The sequence below is a fragment of the Micrasema longulum genome, unplaced genomic scaffold (genome assembly GCF_059751315.1).
Source record: "Micrasema longulum isolate JH-2025_06_02 unplaced genomic scaffold, ASM5975131v1 h1tg000466l, whole genome shotgun sequence".
In the NCBI taxonomy this organism is placed as follows: domain Eukaryota; kingdom Metazoa; phylum Arthropoda; class Insecta; order Trichoptera; family Brachycentridae; genus Micrasema; species Micrasema longulum.
In genome coordinates, this window is record NW_028277664.1 from 1 (window position 1) to 21,444 (window position 21,444).

General features: G+C 33.8%; 1 protein-coding gene across 1 annotated transcript; it reads left to right on the top strand.

The window, feature by feature from the left end:
- Window positions 1-25: 25 nt before the first annotated feature.
- Window positions 26-3,976, top strand: LOC148281408 (uncharacterized). The gene is made up of 3 exons (XM_088226739.1): window positions 26-360; window positions 952-2,004; window positions 3,772-3,976. The coding sequence occupies exons 1-3, from the start codon at window positions 26-28 to the stop codon at window positions 3,974-3,976; spliced, it is 1,593 nt and encodes a 530-aa protein (XP_088082865.1).
- The last annotated feature ends 17,468 nt before the right edge of the window (window positions 3,977-21,444 follow it).

The following is a 21,444-nucleotide window of genomic DNA, read 5'->3' on the forward strand; positions in this document are numbered from 1 at the left end:
TGCCGCCGGAAGGAATGCGACGTTCATGGCTAGCAAGTGCCGAGTTAGCCCGCTACGAGCGCTATCAATTCCACGCCTGGAATTACAAGCCGCGCTCATGGCCGCACGACTGGCGGCCACAATCAAGAAAGAATGCGGAAGTAATATACGCGATACCTACTACTGGACAGATTCTACTACGGTGCTGTGCTGGGTCCAGAGTGATTCGCGCATCTTCACGCCATTTGTAGCCCACCGCCTAGGGGAAATAGATGAGCTAACGAACGCTCAAGAGTGGCGGTGGGTACCAGGAAAGAAGAACCCCGCTGATCTCGGGACGCGGGACGGCGAGATACCAGACATCTCCCCGGCCGGCATGTGGTTCAGTGGGCCGAGTTTCATAAAGAAAAATAAAAGTCAATGGCCGCCGCTCAAGGTAATAACGGCGACCCCGGATACAAGCAGTGAAATAAAGTGTGCGAACAGTGCCATCGTGATGACAGCCCTCCCGGACGAAAGAAGATTTTCCTCCTGGCGGAGACTGATCAGGACTACAGCGTGGGTGTTGCGCTTCATAAACCGCTGCAGGAAAAAGAATACAGGAAGCGCGACACTCATCGCCCCGGAACTCAAGGCATCAGAGAGGGCGTGGATACTCATAAGCCAGACAGACAGTTACCACGCCGAGATAGCCGCAATTAGACGGGGGGAGTGCCTCCCGCGGAACAGCCGCCTGCTGGGCCTCACTCCCTACCTCGATAAAGATAGCGTCCTCAGAATGGGGACGCGAATTATGGAAGCCCCCGCGGTGAGCGAGCAACTAAAGGCGCCCGTCATACTGGACGGAGCGCACGCCTATACGCGTCTATTGATAAGGCATTATCACGAGTCGCGGCAACACGCAAGTACAGAGCGGACACTCAGCGAACTCAGACAACAGTTCTTTATAACACGATTACGGACAAATATAAGGAAAATTATATACGAGTGCCGCTACTGTCGAATACAGAAGGCCCGCCCGCAGCCTCCGCTCATGGGACAGCTGCCTGCCGGCCGACTCGATCATCACGTAAGGCCTTTTACCCACTGTGGGGTGGACATGTTCGGGCCCGTATACGTAACTATCGGAAGACGCCGGGAGAAACGATACGGGGCCCTGTTTACGTGCATGGTTACGAGGGCCGTGCATATTGAAATTACACCGTCGTTGAGTACTGACTCGACGGTGCAGGCCCTCAGAAGGATGGCGGCCCGCAGAGGACATCCGACAACGCTCTACTCGGACAACGGGACGAACTTCAGAGGCGCAGACAAAGAGATGGCGGCCGCCATGAAGGAACTAGCCCACGATCCCGAACTACAGAACGAGGCGACAAGGAGAGGGATCAAATGGGTGTTCAACCCGCCATCGGCGCCACACATGGGGGGAGCCTGGGAACGGCTCGTCCGGTCGATAAAGGGGGCGCTTATGGTGATTCTAAAGGAACAAGCCCCCCGAGAGGAAACGCTAATGACAGCGATAGCGGAGGCCGAGTACACAGTAAACACTCGGCCCCTAACCCACGTCTCGCTTGATAGTAGCCGAGACGACGCTCCGCTGACTCCGATGCACTTTCTCATCGGGTCGAGCGGGGCCAGCCGCATCTGGCCGATTACAGAGACGCGCCGCCCGTACTGTGCCTCAGAAACAATGCGGGTGGCGCAGAAACTAGCCGACGCATTTTGGAAAAGATGGATGAGGGAATATCTCCCGACGTTGGCACAGCGACGGAAGTGGCAACAGGCCGCCACACCGATCATGGTCGATGACCTGGTCATAATAACGGACGCCGCCCTCCCGCGGAATGAATGGCCGCGGGGACGCGTCATAGCAGTCACACCAGGGAAGGATGGACAAGTCAGGAGCGCCCGGGTCCAGACAGCCACCGGAACCTACACACGACCCGCCGTCAAGCTCGCCGTGTTGCAAATCAAGGACGACGTCGGCGCAGAGATGCCTCCTCGGCAGGGGGGAGTGTTGCCGACGTAAAAGTACATGCACCAACTTGGCGGCCCTTCCTGGGGTTTTAATGTAGCATAGGAGGCTTCAGTATGTGTAAGCGATCTACCACCTCCTCAATAAAGACTAGTATTTGTCACTTTCGGGGGTGGTGATCGCCATACTGAAGCCCACATATAGATTAGAATTCATGAAAATATTTGTATGCCCATAATGTGTTTTTATGTTGTTCTGTATAAGTGTTGATCGCCGCGCGGTCGGCGGGGAACTGCGGCCGGTAGCGGGAGGGTGGGGACCTTATACGTGGCGCGAGAGAGACCGATAGAGCCGGCAAATGTGCTCGCTATCTCTCTCGCCGCGTGATTGGTCAACCTAGCACCGCCCGCTATTGGCCTAGCCCACCGCCGCACGGCAAAATGTTGTATATATAGCCCCGCCGGGGAAAAATAAAGTCAGTCATCTCACCACACTACTAAGGCTTTCTACTCTCCACTTCACCTCCCTACCTCGCTTCAAACCGGACCTCATCGCCACCTGGATTCGAACACCGCTACCCCCCTGGACTTGGAACTCGGATACTCTTTGGATTGGATTTTGGACCCCGGATAATTTGGACCCTTGGATACTTCCCCGGAACACACCCCGCCGTTCCCACCGACGGAGAGATACCGGCCTTACAACCCGGTTGCCTGACTCAGGATTGCGGCCGCCAGCGCTACTCGCTAGCGACCCCGCAAGGGATCTCTAGGCGACGATACCTCCCCCGGAGCTTATCGTTCGTCGGCCGAGGCCCGCCTACGCCCGGCCACTCTGCGTTTGACACCAGCACCTATAGAAATACAGTTCTTGTGACGGGCGCGATTGCTACGGACGAAGCAGTGATCCGCCGCGTCTGTTACACTATGAATATACATAATAATATACAAATAACGTGAATTACATGAAAATGTATAATCTAAAATAAAAAGGAAGTCGCAAAAATAATTCAATCGCATAAGAAGCATGTAAGTCATAAAAGCTAGAGAAACACTGATCCACCGGTAAAAGTTCAGGGCTGTCTAAAACAAATATGCTTTGGGTTGCGTTTCGTGCTATTTTTGTTAACTTTGGTTTGTAGGTCCTAGCAGGGGCGAATCGTCAAATAAGCGATTATGCACAGCTTACCATTATATTTGACTTAAGATAATATTTTTTTTATAGTAATCATGTTTATGGGAATAAAAATGTTATTTATTATAAATCACCGTTCATATCTTCCTACAAAAAGATATCTATGAAGTGCACCCAGCCCATTCTCAGTGAACAATGAATATAGCCGATTACTTCAGCTTATTCTTCTATACAAAAAAGTACACTGTATTTTTCGTCTTTAACCCAAGTCGGCTTTTTTAATACTAAAATAAACTTGCGGATTATAAATATATTTTTTGAAGATTCTCTATTTGGAAACTAGTATTTCGAACTTTATTTCCGAAGGACAATGTGTTTTTCTAAACGTACTTTTAAAAAAATCAAGATGAAAAATATTGTTTCAACGACACAATTTATGTTTTAAAAATTAAATTAAAATTTACCTATTTTACCAAAATGACATTACAAATTAAATTAAATATTTAAGCCGTTATGTTGGGACAGCATATCAAACTAAAAACCATGAACAATGGTTCGACATTATTAAGGTATAATACTCCCCTAAAGAAAGAGTATTTGCCTCTTAAACATAGTTTCACCGATGTGAAAGATGTCGATCTCCAAAGTGAAAGTGTTCAGCTGCTTGACTGTTTTTCTAATAGATATGACCAGAGACAGGTTAGTTCTGAACGCTGGGAGGTAGAACAGTATGTGCTGACGCTGTCAGAGATAACCATCAGGAATATACAAATTAATATTCTCTATAATGTCCGAGTCCTAGATGAAACCTTGCATCAGTCTGAAAAAATACGTCAGTGTGAATCCATCACTTCTAAGTTGCAAACTGTTTGTCCCAAGCATGTCTAAGGGAAATAAAATTGGATAGAACCTTTCAACTGGATAACTACCATTAATACAGGTTACCCTATTTAATAAACTCTTCGAAATAAATGTAAAATACCTATAATAAACTACAGTGGACACTCGCCAGCAAGGCGAATTCATGCGTTTGCTAATGAATGTGTATCAATTCATTATCTTCAAATTTAAATCGATTGATTTCAATTCTGTTCTTTTTATGTATATATGTATTTTATGTATACTCAAATTCATGTTTCTTATATGTTAAACTTTTTTTTCTTATTCTTCTTGATTATTTTTTTTTGCTTTGTTTGTGTAAAATACATTTATGAATTCATTATATATGTAAAACAAGTAAAACCCTGTAAGGCGTTTAAATAAATAAATAAATATGTAAGAAAGACACAAATTAGCTCCAAAACAAACACAGCCAGAAGCCAGCGGTCAAAACCAAAATCGAACTTTTCTGTGTAATGCTGGAAAAAAACTGTAGGGGTTCCAGTAATTTAAAAATAAACTTGCAGATTTTTACTTTCATCAAATGATCGTTTACCTTATTACTTGTTTTTGATGAATATATTTTTATTTCATGTACCTATCTTATTTCATAATTTTTGGACGATTTTTTAGAATTTTTCAGTATCTGAGATTATATTGAAATTACGGCCGGTTTCAATAATTTATTTTATTTACTTACTTAAGTTAGTTAATATTACATTGTATATTAACTAATATATTTACAATTATAACAAATACTTATTAAATATTTCTTACATAACTACATTATTACAATAAACATAACATTTTTTTTTTAAATCCGTAAGTTTTCTTTCATTCTTCATACTTTCAGGCATCTCATCAAATAGTTTTAACCCTTTATACATTAAGCTATTTTGTGATTTTGTTTTTTTCTTAAGTGGTAGTCAATCGACATAATTTATTATTATTCGGAAGATTTGAAAGATCTTGTAGTGTATCCCACGTAGGATGTTTGACAGTCTACTCATGATAGGATATAATAAATCTTCTTCTTGCCTTCCCATCCCCCTCCTTTCTTCATAATGAAGTGTAGATTTTTAGTATTTTTTAATGATAAAATAAAACGTACACATACCTACCTAGATTATGCCCCGACACTTATTATTTTCTCGAACCAAACGGTCTGGGTAGGTAAGGAAAAAAGGACTTAATATGCTTGCCTTTATAATGCATATGGATTTAAAGCGTCAATAAATAAATCAATATAATTCGAAGTTGCTTAGCTTATTATTCTTCATCTTTTTTTATTTAAAATAAATTTACCTAGTTAGTTATTTACTATGACGTGTTTTGATACAACAGTCCTTAATAATGTTTATGATTATTTTTATAAATTATAGAAAACATATCGTTGAAAACTTAGGTAAATATATTTTTATGTAAAACATCGTTTCAAAATTCCTGTATTTCAAAATGTCTCGTATTTAGCTTTATGTTACACAATAATTTTAAACCGTTTGCAGAGGGGATTAGTTTTAAAATACCATGAAATTCGACCAATAAATTTCACTTATTAATTTAAATGATTCAAAGACGTGGAAACTTACAAAAATGAATCAATTAGATCGTTTATTTGTCACGTGGTCAACCCTGTTACATTATCGGTGTAACTCTACAATTTCTTCCTCCAGTACTTCATCCGCCCTTTACACCCTTACTACCCTCCCTCAGCACCCCTCACCTTATCCAGTTGTTGCCCAACCGTGTCGAGTGTGGGTACTTTTCTGGCGCATGCGCCGATAAATCGACCCCACGATAATGTTACAACTCGAGTTTTTAGAGTATGCTCGTGGTGACTTAAAAAAATGTGTTTTTTTATATTTTTAATATAATTATGTATTTAAATATATTTTTAATATTATTATTAATTCTGACTTTCCTTACGTCGAAATTTTTTAACCTTGAAACATTTATTTTGTTTATTTATTACAACATCTTTTTCTTCTTTTCCACATCCGCTTCTAAGTGGAGTATGTGGACATTACCAGTTGCCTCCAGGAGACCCTATTGCCAGCCAACATTTTTGCCTCTTCCCACGTCAATCCAGCGTCCTTTAATTCTGCCGAATAAAGTCGAAATTATTTATTACAGCTAACAGCTCATAATACTTTATCACATAAAAAAAGTCACGTATCTCTTACTCCGTGAGACTTAAAGCCCTGTGTTGAGTTGAGATTCAATAGTTAAGGTGATTCCCTATTTACGTAGTGTTTATTGCATCATAAAATATAATATTTCTACTTTGAAAAAAATACGTTTTTCCAGTCGCTCTTTTAAGTCGTTAAACCTGTAAATACAATAGAAATTGCACAAAAAAATACAATTAAGATCATCTACAAAAACAGACTATTTCCTAGAAATGAATTAAAAGTAGAGAGGACTCCTTAGTTTTAGAAAATTACATTTGTTTCAGTGCCTTAAATATGTTCACTTAAAAAGGTAATTATTTAGCAATAATTTAAATCGGATTAACAATAGATCCGACAGTGTACTGTCAGTTCCAGGATGCAGAACTAAGTTTGCACAGAGGCACTCCATACGTGTTGGTCCAAGATCCTTCATTCTTCTACCTAAGGAATTACAAAACATTTAATAACTGACACCGCTTAAAGTAGGTTTGAGGTCTTGGATTAGCATGGAAGGAATAGATAGATACCTTCTTTAAAAAATAAATTAAATTAAAATTTGTAACATTAGCATAATTATGTTTTTTTTTTTTTCATTGTTATATCATATTATCTAATATGCTATTAAGTTATTAATCAGTAAAAAAATAATGGCCCATGCTCAGACGCTAAAGTCTTTGTGGACATTTATTTCAAATTATGTTAAAGATAAATTTTAAGATGTATTTTTTTATTAAAATTCTATGTAAATATATGTACGAAAAAATAAAAAAATACATGGTTTACAAACATTTTAACCACTACACCTTGAGGGGATCGTTACTAATCGAATGAATTTCGACTTTTTACAATAAAAAACCTATAGTAAATATACTAATCCTGTGTGGATAATATCGTATGAAAACAAATTTAAAAATTATAATTTTAACAAGTAAGCAACAGTCGGCTATCGCCAACTAAAATAAACAATAAACGTTAAATAAACAAAGAAGAATAAAATTAAAAAGAGGAATCTGTAATTTAAAATAATAACAGTCGTCCATCGCCGACTGCTACATGCCAGCGATTTCGGCACTTTGGGCCTCATTTTATCAGCCTTGCGGGTCTTAATGAATCTGTCCTAGTAGCCTTATCGATCGGCCCTACGGGCCTTAGTTGATTGGCTCTTAGGGCCTTGGTTAATTAGGGTCTCGAATGCGCTCTATCAGTTATCTTTAATACAAATAGTTAAAACCAGTATTTTTTAATATTGGCAGTTTATAAGGTACCTTTGATAATAAGAGACATTTCGCACCTTTATAAGAAAAGTGACACTACAAAAATGTTGATTTTGAGTAGTGTCACTTATGTTTTTTTTAAAGATTTATTTTTATTTATTTATTATTTACGGCGGATGCCATGTAGTATACTGGTTAGCGCGTTAATTTAACAAACAAGATGTCTCGGGTTCGATTCTCAACATGGTTGGCATGAAATATTTATTTAGAATGTTTTTTTTCGTATAGTATCTGGACTGGCACTTGAAGCTTAAGACTGATCTTTTTACCTACATGTAACAAAAATTATCAGGTTACGCTGCGATTCGTGTACAAATGTAGTGCCCTATGAACCGTTAGATGCGGAAAGGGAATGGTGAAGATGAAAAAATAATTTCATCTCTGGTTATCTATAAAACATCCGTGTCATTTCAATTTAAATAATAAATATCATACCTATTCATTATATTTTATTAATTATTTTGGAAAATTAAACATTTAAATCAATTAAAAATTAACCTTAAAAAGGAAATTTTTTAATTAATTAAAAATTATCTCGAAAATAAAATGTTACCATAAAACTAAAAAATCTTGTCTTAAAAAATAATTAAGAGATAAATTCATATAGTAATAATAATACATTAAAGTGACTTTTGTCAAAAAAATTAAAAAGAGAAACTATACTGAACGCAGCGTCGCGTTGATGGTAGATTGCACACGTGCAAAGGTAATAAGTAAAAAAAGGTCAGCATATCATTTAAATAATGAATTCAAGTATTCGACCTTTTGATTTAAAAGTCTATTTGAATATCCATTCTTGGAAGTTTTACATACTGGGATAGCAATGCTCCCCGAATAAGCAAAAAAAAAATACTGCAAGAAATCATTTAAAAAACTGGATATTTTGCATTATTCACGTGTGACGGATATGGCAGATAGAAGGATAGAAAGAATAATTGTATTGATAACAACTATGTTAAGAATTATATATTTTTTTATGAATTATATACTTGCATCTCATATAAGACTGTGAATATTCCGTTTCTACATTCATTCTTCCTTATTCCATTTGTTGTTGTCCTACCATCCTGCGACCAAGTGACATTGTGAAAAGTGTTACTCTGATAAATCCTTATCATATCCTGCATCTGCATACTTCTGACAAAGGGAAACTAGTGTTACATAAACAACGTAAAACATACATCCCATCAAAATCTACATGATTCCGGTATCTGTACAGTAGTAAAAGTGAAGTGCTTCATACAAGAAACAAACGGAAGAATTTAAAAGTGAGTAAACAATAAATATACAGTCCAAACCCTCTCCTGGTGTTATCAGTGTTCAGTTCCTGAAAGGTATTGAGCCAAAAAAACAAGGCAGGTACAAAACATACAACATGCTCCAAAAATTAAACCTTTCGAGCGTCAGCTGATTGTAATCTCGGACAGCTAGAAATATAGACCCTTCAGGCTTCATAATGTAATGTATTTAAGGTATTCTCCATCCCTGTTGTAATTTGTTAATCCTCATCATGTATTTTTTTGTTTCACTAAATACATTAGTTTACTAAATTAATTACAGGTGCATCGAGAAAGTAATAATATTTATCATGTAGAAGAATATGCCATTTAAAGGCACGTACGACACAAAACATTATGAATTGGATAACACAAAAAGAAAAGAATAAACAAAAAAAAAAGCGAGCGAATGAAAAACAAAAATATGACATTTCATCACGCAACTTTGAACCCTCAAAATAGCGTATATAGAAGAAAAAATTAACTAATTAGTTAAAAGACATCGACCGAAGACCCTAATAACTTTCCAACTTTTCAACTTCATGGTTTTTAAGTATTATCCTTGATCTCGCTAAAGTCTAATTCCAGAGCAGTAAGTAAACTGTGGTGTAAGCAGACAAAGACAAAAACTGGAAGAAATCATTCAAGCACTGACAGTTTGAATACTTGTCACCATTTTTTATCGTATAAAACATGGAAAACGATACTTTTATTGCTATTTTTTTGCATTTTATTCATGCTGATTAATATTGATTTATTTGTATTTCTGTATTTTTTTGCACCACAACAGTCCTTGAGACCCAATTACAGTGGTGAATTATAACACAGTACACCCAGACTTGAGAAAACCCACTTTTTTACTATTCTCACCGGGAATCTAACCCCGAACCTTTAGTGTGTGAGTCAAGTGTCTTCACCAGTACACCGTGGAGGCCGCCAATTTTATCTGGTTAATTATACTCCAATTGGTGTATTTATGCAGTGTTCCATTCATAAAAAAGTTTGTAGATACCTGACAACATCAAGTAAACGGAAAATTTATGAATTAATTATTTTTATTTTCATCTAATTATGGAGTAATTTTTCTTTTTTGAACTGACCCGGGTGAATAAATTTATTTCGCAAAATACCGACAGCAAATTTATCAATTATGTTATAAATTTCATAAATGTAACTGGTTGCGCGAGCGGTTGACGGGATCGGGTGTTAGTGGCTGAATGGACGTCAGTAAATGAAAATCCGCCCATCCTCAGCCATTCTTTTTTTTTTCCTGTGATTTCATAGCATTCCGTCAATCCCGTTTATTCTCCTCATCTTTATGACCGTTGGTAGACTAATCGTTGTAGCAACTTTCTTTCGTATCCATGGTGATGAATAACAACATTTGTTTTTTCTTCTCCTACCACGTACCTTTGAATAAGTAAACCGAACGCCTTTTTGTGTGATTTTTTTTCACACAACCACGAGCTCACGATCTAATCTCCGACCGTCTTGCATTTCACATAATTTTCCGCACGCGTCAAAACATTGGTGACAGTTCGTGTATTTCTTCTCGTCGCCGACAACCTGCAACAGTACTGTCCAGAACTAATTTGGAGAGAACCTTGAACCTCTTTCCTGACAACTTTAAAACCGTTTGTAGTTCTAACCGCATCTTTCATCTTCGCATACCGCAATTTTTCGTCTCCGTAAATTAACACAGACCATATTTTTAATAAAATAATTCGGCACATAATTTTTATTATTCGCCGCCTCAACAACTTATTTCTTTCGTTTTTTTTACTCACACCTGCGCTACCGTTTTGCTTTTAAAGGCCCTTTCTAAAAAGGATGTACATTTATACCGTATCAAATACAATCACTTTTATTACATAGAGAATATCACAACACTTTATCGAATTTTCAACAATGGGTATCTTGTATTCTGTAGAAATAAAACGCATCGTATTTTTTCAAATACGATCGTCATACAAAATTGTGTAAGGCAATTTTAAAAATAGAAAATGTATTAAAGTAAATTTTTGATACCAATTATTAAATTCTGTTATTTTATAAAAAATCAAGTCCAGTCAAGGGCAATAATTTGTAATACCTTAGACAAGGTTTGCAAAAAAACATAAAATATAAAAAAATGCTAAATTCATTGGATTTGATTAAGTAATGTTTTTTTTTGTGAATTACGATCTTGACAAAATTTCAGTATATTCCCAATAAAATCCAATTAAATTACATTTTCATTTGAATTGGAGCTTTCGTTTTCAATTTAAGCATTCAGTGAAGCAATTGAAGCTTAATATTTATCGCGAGACTTAAGTCCGTTAATTAATTACGCTCTCCGTTATGATTATCTCCATCTTTACTTGAACTGAAGGGCTCTTCATTGTATAGCAATATACCCTCCTCAACCTGCTAGTTATTTAGCGCTAACGTCAGTCTAAACATTTTCACAAAGAAAGTTACCTTAGGAAATAGGTATTTAAAAAATAAAAATTGTGAAAAATCTTATTTGAAAACTAATTTATATTTAAAATATTAAATAAAACCGTATGAGGATTTCAAAAATGCCTTAAAAACGCTATAATTGATGTGATAATAGAGTGCTTTATGCTGAGGGCGTATAAAGGCATGACAAAGCCATGATTTTGCCTTTACCATTACTTTGGTAATAGCTAAAGCTTAAAAAAAACTTGTTTTCTAAATTTTTTGAATAAATCCGTAGCATGTGATACCAACGTAAATTGTTTCACTTAAATTACTAATTTAAAAAGGTAAAATTAAATTTATTAATTTATAGATTACTTTGTAAAGGGCCCTTGTTTGGGGGTGTTATAACGAAATTAGCCTTAAAAAAAGTGATCCGTAATAAAACGTGAGATGATTTTGATTTCATTTTTTTATAAACCCATCCGATTTGTGTTTATTTGAAGTCACTTAATTTAGTAATATGCATTTAACATATTCTTAAATTATAAATAAATAAAAAATTAGGAAAAATAAATAGAATTCGAAATTATGAATTTTCGGTGAGTTGAGGCTATATCTATGTGTACGTGTGTGATAAAATACTTAAAAAATCCAGATGTATTTTTAAATGAATGTAATGTACCGAATATTTTCTAATATTTTATGTATAGTATTACTGAGTATATTATTGCATTATTGGGCCACCAGAAACAAAGCTTTGTTTCAATTCGGCAGTAAATAATTACGACAATGTCGTATAATTGTCGGCCGCGTGGTGTAATGGTCAGCGCGTTTGCCTATCATGCAAGAGGCCTCGGATTCGATTCCCGACATGGTTGATATGAAATATTTATTTTAAAAGAGAGTTTTTACACAAAAACATTTCATAGTCTCTGTAGCTCAATCACAAATAACTTTCGACGTACTAATAAGCGACGTGATAACAATTTCTCCCTATGGTTGTTTATCGTATTCGCGATCACAATTCAATATCCGCGAACTCCTAATATTAAATGTCAATATGTTGACATTTCGCGACGTATAATCCTGTTGCGCAATCACATATTTAAATTTCACCGGTGTGAATATGGGAAATATTCCAAAACTGCTATTTTTATTTATTATTTATCATGCTTTTTATTGCATTCAGCCGGCGGCTGGCAAGTCAAATGCCAAGAAAAGCAGTCGCCATAGTAATTGTAATTAAATTTTAACTTTGTTGTATTAGATACTTCCTACTATCTTGCAAATGCAAAATATTGTATTATTTTTAAAGTAAACGCCGAACTATATTTATTTACGAGGAAAACAAAAAACAACCCGACACGGGCCTTGGCTTAGATATTACACACGCGTTGACTTATGACTGCAATAACCTAAGCATGTTCATTAATGTTCATTGTGATTGCTCAAATGCTTAGCATATTTTTAAGCACATCGACAGTTATTTGTAATTGAGCTACTGGACTGGTACCTGAAGCGTGAGACTGATCATCTTATCTTCATGTGACAAAAATTATCAAGACACGTTGTGATTTGTGTACTAATACGGTGCCCTTTGCACCATTAGGTGTGAAAAGGGAATGATGAAATAATTATGAAAAAAAAAGTATTTAGGTATTACCTATAAAATATTGACGTAGATGTGAAAGTGGGTATAATATTAAAATACATTTCACTGGCTTTATTTTCTCAGTTGTGCATAAATCATATTTTGGAGATATCTTTCAATATCAATAAATCTTACGCTTTCTATTCTGCTGTCAATTAGCGGATTTTGCCTCGAATTTCAGTGTTTGACACTTAAAAGCGCGCGCTGAAAGATAAAGCTCTCGGATGCTGAGAACCAAGATGGCGTCCTTATTAGTTCTTCGTTTTTCCGCTAGGCGACAACACTAACTCTCTACACGCGCATAGTGACGGGACCACATTGGGATAAATACCGCCCCAGTTTGGGCATGTGGAGTGAGGTTGTTTGTGAAGCGCGTGAGGGTGTATTATCATTCTATTAGTGAATTTTTGAATTCTTTTATTAGTATCTATAAGAACCAATACCTGAAAATCCAACTCTCACCGCGCCGGGTTATCAAAATAATACGCCGTGCCCGTTGTTGTTCGAACGCGATCGTTCTTTTGCCTAAGTGCCTTACCTTAAAATTATGCAGCTGTTTCGTATTGTTTTATACGGATATCTTACGAATTCGCGTATTTTATAATATACAACTTACTTACACTTCGATGTTTACGGTAATTGACAAATGTTTTTATCGTTATTGTTTGTTAAACGTAAGTTTTCAGTTTAAAATTGGGTCTCTGTATACAATTTTTGAGGAATTTTATGATTTCCACGCCGCAAGCAAGTTCATTGTTGTGTTTAATATTCAGTGACGTCATATTGTACTCCTGTGCTTTTCTATTTAGTATGTATATATATTTATTCCTTTTCAAACGTAAGAATGAGAAATCAAGCTTTTAATGATATTTTATTACGCTTTAAAATACATTTTTTAATAGTTAAATTAACTCTTAAATTACTTTCTCGATGTTTTTAAAATATTTTATTATTTACAATCTTCAATTATTTTTTATCGTTAGAAGGAATATTTAAGCCACCAAATATAATTATTTTGAACATAACGGGATAAATCCGAAAATATAATTTCGAAAATAAAAACAGGAACATCAAAAGATTTCAAAAATTATCTCCATTCTCTCACAGGAAGTTGATTATATCATTATAGTATTGAATTAAAATTATTTTTTTACGATCGTTTTTTTATTTGAATGTTTATAATATAGTTTACGTTCTCTTAATGTAGGTTTAATATGCAATAAATCAACGTGTCGGTAATGTATGAATTTAAAAAAACACAATATCCAGTATTAAAAAATGCTATAAATATGCTACAAATATTTTTATAAATTAGCTGAAAAATTTCTTGGTAAATACTGTACATAGACTTGTCATAAAAAAATTGTATTAATTACTTTAAAAAAAATTAATTAATCATTTAATAAAACTTTAAGATCCTGTTATTTGGAAGTTTATAAAGTACACGGAAACATTATTAATTGTAAGGTATAAAAAAACACATGCAAGCCATAATCTATCGTTTCTAACTATTTTTCTACAAGTAAACATTTCTTTCTAATACTAATTACCGTTATAGCGAACATTTTTTTTTCACATGTTTTAATCAGGCCTGCTAACGGCCACGTGGCGCAGCTAAAACGCTTTCGCCATACATAAGGGCTCGGTATTCGATTTCTATTTATATCTCAATAAATAAATCTTAACCCGTTGAATAAATTCATAATTTCCGTATTTCGATATCATAAAAGATCATCAAACTTATTAGGGTAATATTTTTTTCCTAAATTAAGATATTTTGTACCTAAGCAGAAGCACACTGTTTATATCAAAATTGGCCAAAAATTTTAATTAAAATTTTTATATGCTCGTCACATAATGCATTGTGACATTGTTATGCCTAGTTTTTTTTTATCACTCGCTCATTTGACTAGAAAATTTTAAGAAGAACACTGTAGTATCTTAGTTACTGCAGTATTCTTTTTGATATTTTACTGAACTGATTTTTTTAAATACTAAGGTTTGTAGTCGCTCAAAAAAATTGTAGAGATACGTGAGTGTTATCCGTAGAAATATAAAAAAGTGTAGTTAAGCTGCATTCATAACTCTAAGCCGCCAAATTCATACCTCCCATCTTTAATAAAATGATCGAGTTTGGTGTATCAATGCAGCGCCCTATTCACTAGTAGGTGTGGATAGATAAATTTAGATGATTATGAAAATAGTTAACAAATTAAGATATTTTCGTAAGGTATGATAGCGAAGAGATTTATTGTACCGAAATAGTAATTTTAATTGCGTGACTCCCTCGGGAAAATTTTGTAGATTCATGCTATAACAAATTACAATCGAGAAGTTTTACTGACTTATGAATTTTGTTTGATAAACAGAACTGTGTGTATTTCTTCCTCTCGTCTAATCTCCTCTATGGTCCCCCTTGTTGGGGTTATCGACTCCACGAATGACGTCACTGCCATTCTCCCCAAACTTCCCAGCCCCCCCTTAACTTAACACACACTGCTACATTTTATGCAAGTTATTTTTTAGAATGTTAAGTATAACAACGAATAAGGGCCAAGGCAAGTTATTTTAAATGAAGTTTAAAGTTAAACAATTAATGCGTTTTCGTAAAAATATGCAAAACATCTTGTTTTATCTTCCCTTTTCTGATATAACAAATTGAACTATTTTGACCAAAACGTAGTTACTATTTAAAAATATTAATACCCATTAATATTAATGTAACTGCAATAACATTTTACTACTCAAATATCGCTCATTTACGTTTGACTAAAATGAAAAATATATAGGACCCTCATTTTACATCGTCCACCGTCTCTAGATAGTAATGTCTTCATTAACAAATTACAATAACTTATAAGAGATATTGTTTTTGAAGAACATTAATCTTTCATTTGTTCTTTATTTTTATTTTTTGTTTCTTAAATTAAAATATTTGTACTGTGTAGGTGTGTAGTTTTTTTGTGTACGTGCTGAAACGTAAACTGATAAAATCATTAACTCACGCACAGGCTATGTCTTTGTGGGTTTTCTATTGTTATTAATTTATTATATTTTATTTTATGTTTGTAAACTACGTAATGTAAGAATAATTTTACAATCAATATAAGAAAAAAAAATTATCTTACAACTTTTTCTAACTCAACTTTTGGTGGTTTGATCATTTTTCCATGTTCGTTTCTCATATCTTCGTTTCTCATGTCTTCGTTTCTCATATCTTAGTTTCTCATATCTGTTTTTCTCATATCATAGTATATATAATACAATATTATTCATATTACTATAAAACATGTCTTGCAGCATTCTAATGTCGTAATTTACCTTTCTCAAAAAGAGGATTGCAAAAATACTTCTTTCATAATTATCTTTATCCACCTTTCCGCAACCAGCGATGCATAGGGCAGTTTATTATTAAACCAAACCCAGCGTTTATGTGTCGACGAAAAGTATTCACTAGATTTATTATTTTTATGCATGGTGATTTAATGAAATAACTGCCTTTTTATACTGAAGATCTAATTTTTAAGTCAGTTTAAAAAAAAAAAAAGAGTTTCAATAATTCCTTGTGATTGCTTTTCGGTAGAAATGTTTTATTTGCTCTTTTTCAAATATTTAATTTGGGGTATTTTTCTGACTTAATTTAAATCCAACTCTTTAAAATTTAAATTTTCAACTTTTATAAAAATAATAAAAAAATACTATTTTTAAACGTTTAAAGCGTAGATGGTATGGCTTGGAAATAATGCATTAAAAAAATCAGTTCTCCGTCATTTTAGCAAATAATCTTTTTAAAATAAATATAAACCTAAATGTTTAAAACTCAATGACTGATTTCAAAACACTGATTTAAGTGCAAAATTGAAGCTGTTGACGAAAATTTCCCTTTCGCCTTCTCCAACATCTGACGATTTTGGCCATTTTTCGACGAATTTCATTCAATTTTCAACGCATCCTAAATGCGAGGTTTCGTTTTATTTACTTGTGCCTTTTAGTCACCTCATTAAAAGTTACTTGTTAACAAATAAGGTAATCTTGGTTGCCATAAAACATAATAAAGAGTGAAAAAGGGTGGTCAAGGTACATTCTATCATATGACGATTTTTTATGGAAACCTACATAAAAGTTTTGTTTTTTTTATTTTTATATTAAACACACAAATTTTTATCTATAATTTTTCTGCCTCAAAGTTGGAGAAAGGCTTCTCTTGACAACAAAAAATACATTCTAATTTGAAAATACACTTTATAAAAAAAATTTAAAATCTATCCAATCTATTACCGCCCGTTCTCTATTTGGCATGCTTAAAATATAACTTTTAACTATTCTTGGTCCGCGATTATAACGCTAACTTCATCGTTACATATCTAGATGGTTTAAAGTAACATCGATATTTACGTACAAAAATGTGTATATTTGTATGAAAATTCAAAGTATCTTCGTCGGTAACCTGTAATTAAACATGTTCAGAAAAAAAATCTACACATACTCTATTTCCAATACAGAAAACTTAAATTTACCTTGTAGATAAAATTAAAGATAAATGTTAACTTTCCATTAAAATACGGGTTTGCTGCTATGATTTCAGTGGTAATTGAATTTTCTTATCAGAATCGTGATTCGTGATATTTTACTGGGCTGTTTCTTTTTTAGCAACTCCAAAATATTCTCTATCAGATTAAGGTCCGCGGGTTTCCACGACATTTTTGAATTCCACCTGATTCATCATTTCTTCAACAATGTATTGTTGTCCTATCCCTCTACCACATGTCATGGAACAAATTATCACCGACGTTGGATATTTAACCTTTTGAATGATGCAGTCTGGATAAATCGTTTTATCCTACTTTTCTCTTTACACGATGAGTATTATTTGTCAAAACTTAGAAAATACTTTTATCACTAAAACTGACCTTAAAATGTAATGTATAAAAGTTAAACTTCATCAGTATATTAAAAAATTTAAGAAATTTTATAACAACTTTGAATTTACATTTGTTAAATGAATTTTTTTCACCCTATTTTGGTTTTTAGCTGGTCATTTCGAACTATAACTGATATCATGTGAACGACATTAACATATTCTGCTTTGACATTTTAATTCCAGATTTCTCTTTTTTGTCAGGCATTGCTGCATTTGATGCTTATTGGTTTGCTAAGATTGTTTTTGTTTGTAACCTTCCACATTTTCCAACCCTTGTAAGTGTTGAATTCTCCATTGATATGATAAAAAATAGTTGATACTGGAGAAACATTACCTGTATTATCTGTAAGCAATTTATTCAAAAAAATAATTGTAATTAGTGAGCTGCGTTCAAATTTCAGTGTTTTTTTGTGTAATAAATATTTTTTCTTGCCCGTGTCTAAAAACAAATAAAACGTTTTAGCACTGAAGTTAAATATTTGTTGAAATGCATATATTTAATTAAATGTCGTATAAAATATAAATATTTTTATGTTCAGACATAGAAAAAAGTTAATGTAGTAATATTTTTTTAACTGATTTAAATACTTACTATTTAAAAAGATAATTTTATTAAGTCTTAACACTCTGTAATTGAATCGACACATTCAATATGACGATATTAGATATACGAAATGACGAAAGACAGTGTTATAAACAGCAAAAAAATGCATCGGATGTATTATGTCCAAATTACATTTTACATCACCAAATAAATTAAATACAATAATTCATCAAATGAACATCAAAGTTAGAAATAAGTATTATATTTTTAAATTGCAAATTTCAAAAGGCGGCCATAACAAATTAGCATACGACTGTAGCTCTAAAAGCAGACATTGAATTATGGCGCATGATGAAGCCTCATCTTATTGCAATGAGGAATTCCAGCCCAACCCGGAATTAAATTTAAAAAATGTTTTCGTGTACACGTGAATATTTAAAAAATTTGGAGTACTATGAAATATCTAAAAACGCACGCAAAAATAAATAAAAAATGTGAAAAATAGTATTCATTTTAAAATCGTAAATAATGACGTCACTCCTTATATGTACGTGTAGTATTTCCGGTTTCTGCTTAAAGCCCGCGCAACGTTTTGACCATAGAAAAAAAGAGTATAATTTGACATTTCAACCAAAGATTATGTCAACTTTCTAGGTTTTTCTAAATCGAAACGTTCGTTAAAACAACCATAACATAGAAATGAGCAAATTACGATCAACTAAATGAAGTAATCAAAGCAATATTCCATAGATTCTTGTCAAGTCAGTGAAAGTAAGAACGCCAACCGTTTCATGACGTCACTACTGAAAAGTGACACACTGATTACAGTAATTTGGCGCGGTATTTGATAAATGTAACTTTAAAAAATCATATCTTTGAAAATAACGCACAAAAAAAAAAAAACATATTTTTGCTATATATAAGTTAAATAGTACGCTAGTAGAAAAAAAAATAGAAAACAGTGGAATTCCTCAGTACACATTACAAATATCAATCTTAAATGATCTAAGGTTACTGTTTCAGCTTCGCCGTTCTATAAAAAAATAAGGCCAAATTAAGCAAGTGAAACTTACAAAATACTACCAGTCAGTCATTTTCGGGCTGTACATAGGTTTTTGATGGCTTACCGCTGCATATTAATTACAGTTTTGCTTATTAAATGACTTTCGGATAGAAATTTGCTTCATGAGACGAGTACAACCTTGCCTCTAGAAAAAAAACAAATTTTCTCTTCAATTTTACATCAACGAAATTGAACATCATTTCAATAATACAATTTTTTGCACATAAACCACAGGTCTTGACGTGTTATGAGTTTTTATTTACGTGCAAGTTTTTGCAAAATTGACCCAGTCATGGTTATTTTAATACGCCCGCTCTTCACGCCGCTTTCTGTATAATCAACTACATTAACTTGACTGTGTGAGAGAAAATCTTCAATTTCAAAAGTCTTTAATCAGTCTGAACGTCCGCAAAACCTCTAATGTCTCTGAAAAATAAGAGATTTTTATTGTTTTTATACAGTAGAGTGGGTGGCCGAGGGATTTAATTATACCGAGCTCATCTTAAAGCTTTTATGGTTTATTGTCAAAGTGAAAGCCACCGCCTTGAGGCGGTTTTACAGAAATTAACGTTAAATGAACACGGAGATAAAATAGTACCATTTTAAAAATTTAATTACCTCGAAATATTTCAGTCAGTTTGCAAAGAATTTCCAATATACGTGCGCTTCGTAGTCTAATGTATAGCACGTCTGCTTACCATGCAAGAATTCTCGAGTTCGACACAGACATGCCTTGATGTAACAAAAATATCAATATACACTCAAATTGCTTTAGCAATGTAGTGTCTTGTGCACTATTACATTAAAATAATAGTATTATATATGATGATACAATAATAATAATAATAACCTAAACAATAATAATGCCATTAAGTCCAAAATCAACTTAAGTTTACACAAATGTATATTCTATCGCGCAATTAATGGCATAACTCTTTGTACTCAAATATTACTATAATTTCTTACGCAAATGAAAAAAACACTGTGGTGCAATGATCATTACGCCATTGTTATTTCAGAAAACATTTCAAATAAAATGGCAGAAGTGAGTGAGTTTTAAGTTTACTCAATTCCTATGTTTTTGCGAATAAATTTATTTATTTTTTAACATACAGAGCAAACAGTGCTTTTTACTATAAAACATACATAGTGTCTAGAAATAAACACTTTAGAATATCATCATCATTGCCTTTCCAATCCCAGCGTATCTTGATCATTTTTGTTTCATGAAGGTTAAATGATCAGTCTCTCGCTTCAGCTGCCAGTCCAGGCACTATGAAATATTCTGGTAAAAAAACACCCATATAAATCGATATCTCGTATCAACCATGTCGAAAATTGGACCCGAGACCTCCTGCATGGTAGGCAAAGACGCTGATCTCTACACCACGAGGCCGACAGTTATTTATTATATATAAATGTAAGTTTACTGATAGTGCGCATGCTTGTAACTACTTTCCAGTGAAAAAAGAGTTTTTTTCATTTATGCTCACGTAGATTCATCGGAAAAAAAGGATTAATGAATGAAAAAATATCACAACTTTTCCACTGATAAAAGTCAGTTAGCGAATAAAAACGGTTTGATTGATTATCTTATTCACAATTTTGGTTTTTCACCTATTAATTTGTACATTTATACTAAAATTAACTTTAAAATATTTTTGCCATGTATTTCTACTTACGGGTATTCATTATCAATTAATGATATGTCTTTATTTTTATTTTAATTATATTGTATCGTCATTTTGAATAAAACGTAATTAATAAATACTTTAATATCAAATTAATGTTTTTAAAACATTTCTCTCTATATTTATTCTACCTTGAGAGCCAAAATGCACTCAACCCAATATTTTTTTATTTTTTTTATGTCGAAATAAAAGAAAGAATAAACGTTTACAGTTAATTTAAATAGTAAAAATACGTGTATAGTTTTATTTATAAAGTTTTACTAGTGACCGGGTTTCGTAGTGACTGACATCGTCAGACTGGTGGGAGACTAAACAAATTTCAAGTGCACCAGGGGTTGTAAATCATGATTTTATATAATTATGACGATGTCGGTCATGACGAAACCCAGTCTCTGGTAAAAATTATAAACAAAAGTGGAATAAAACGATATACGTATTTTTATTATTATAATTAAAATGCA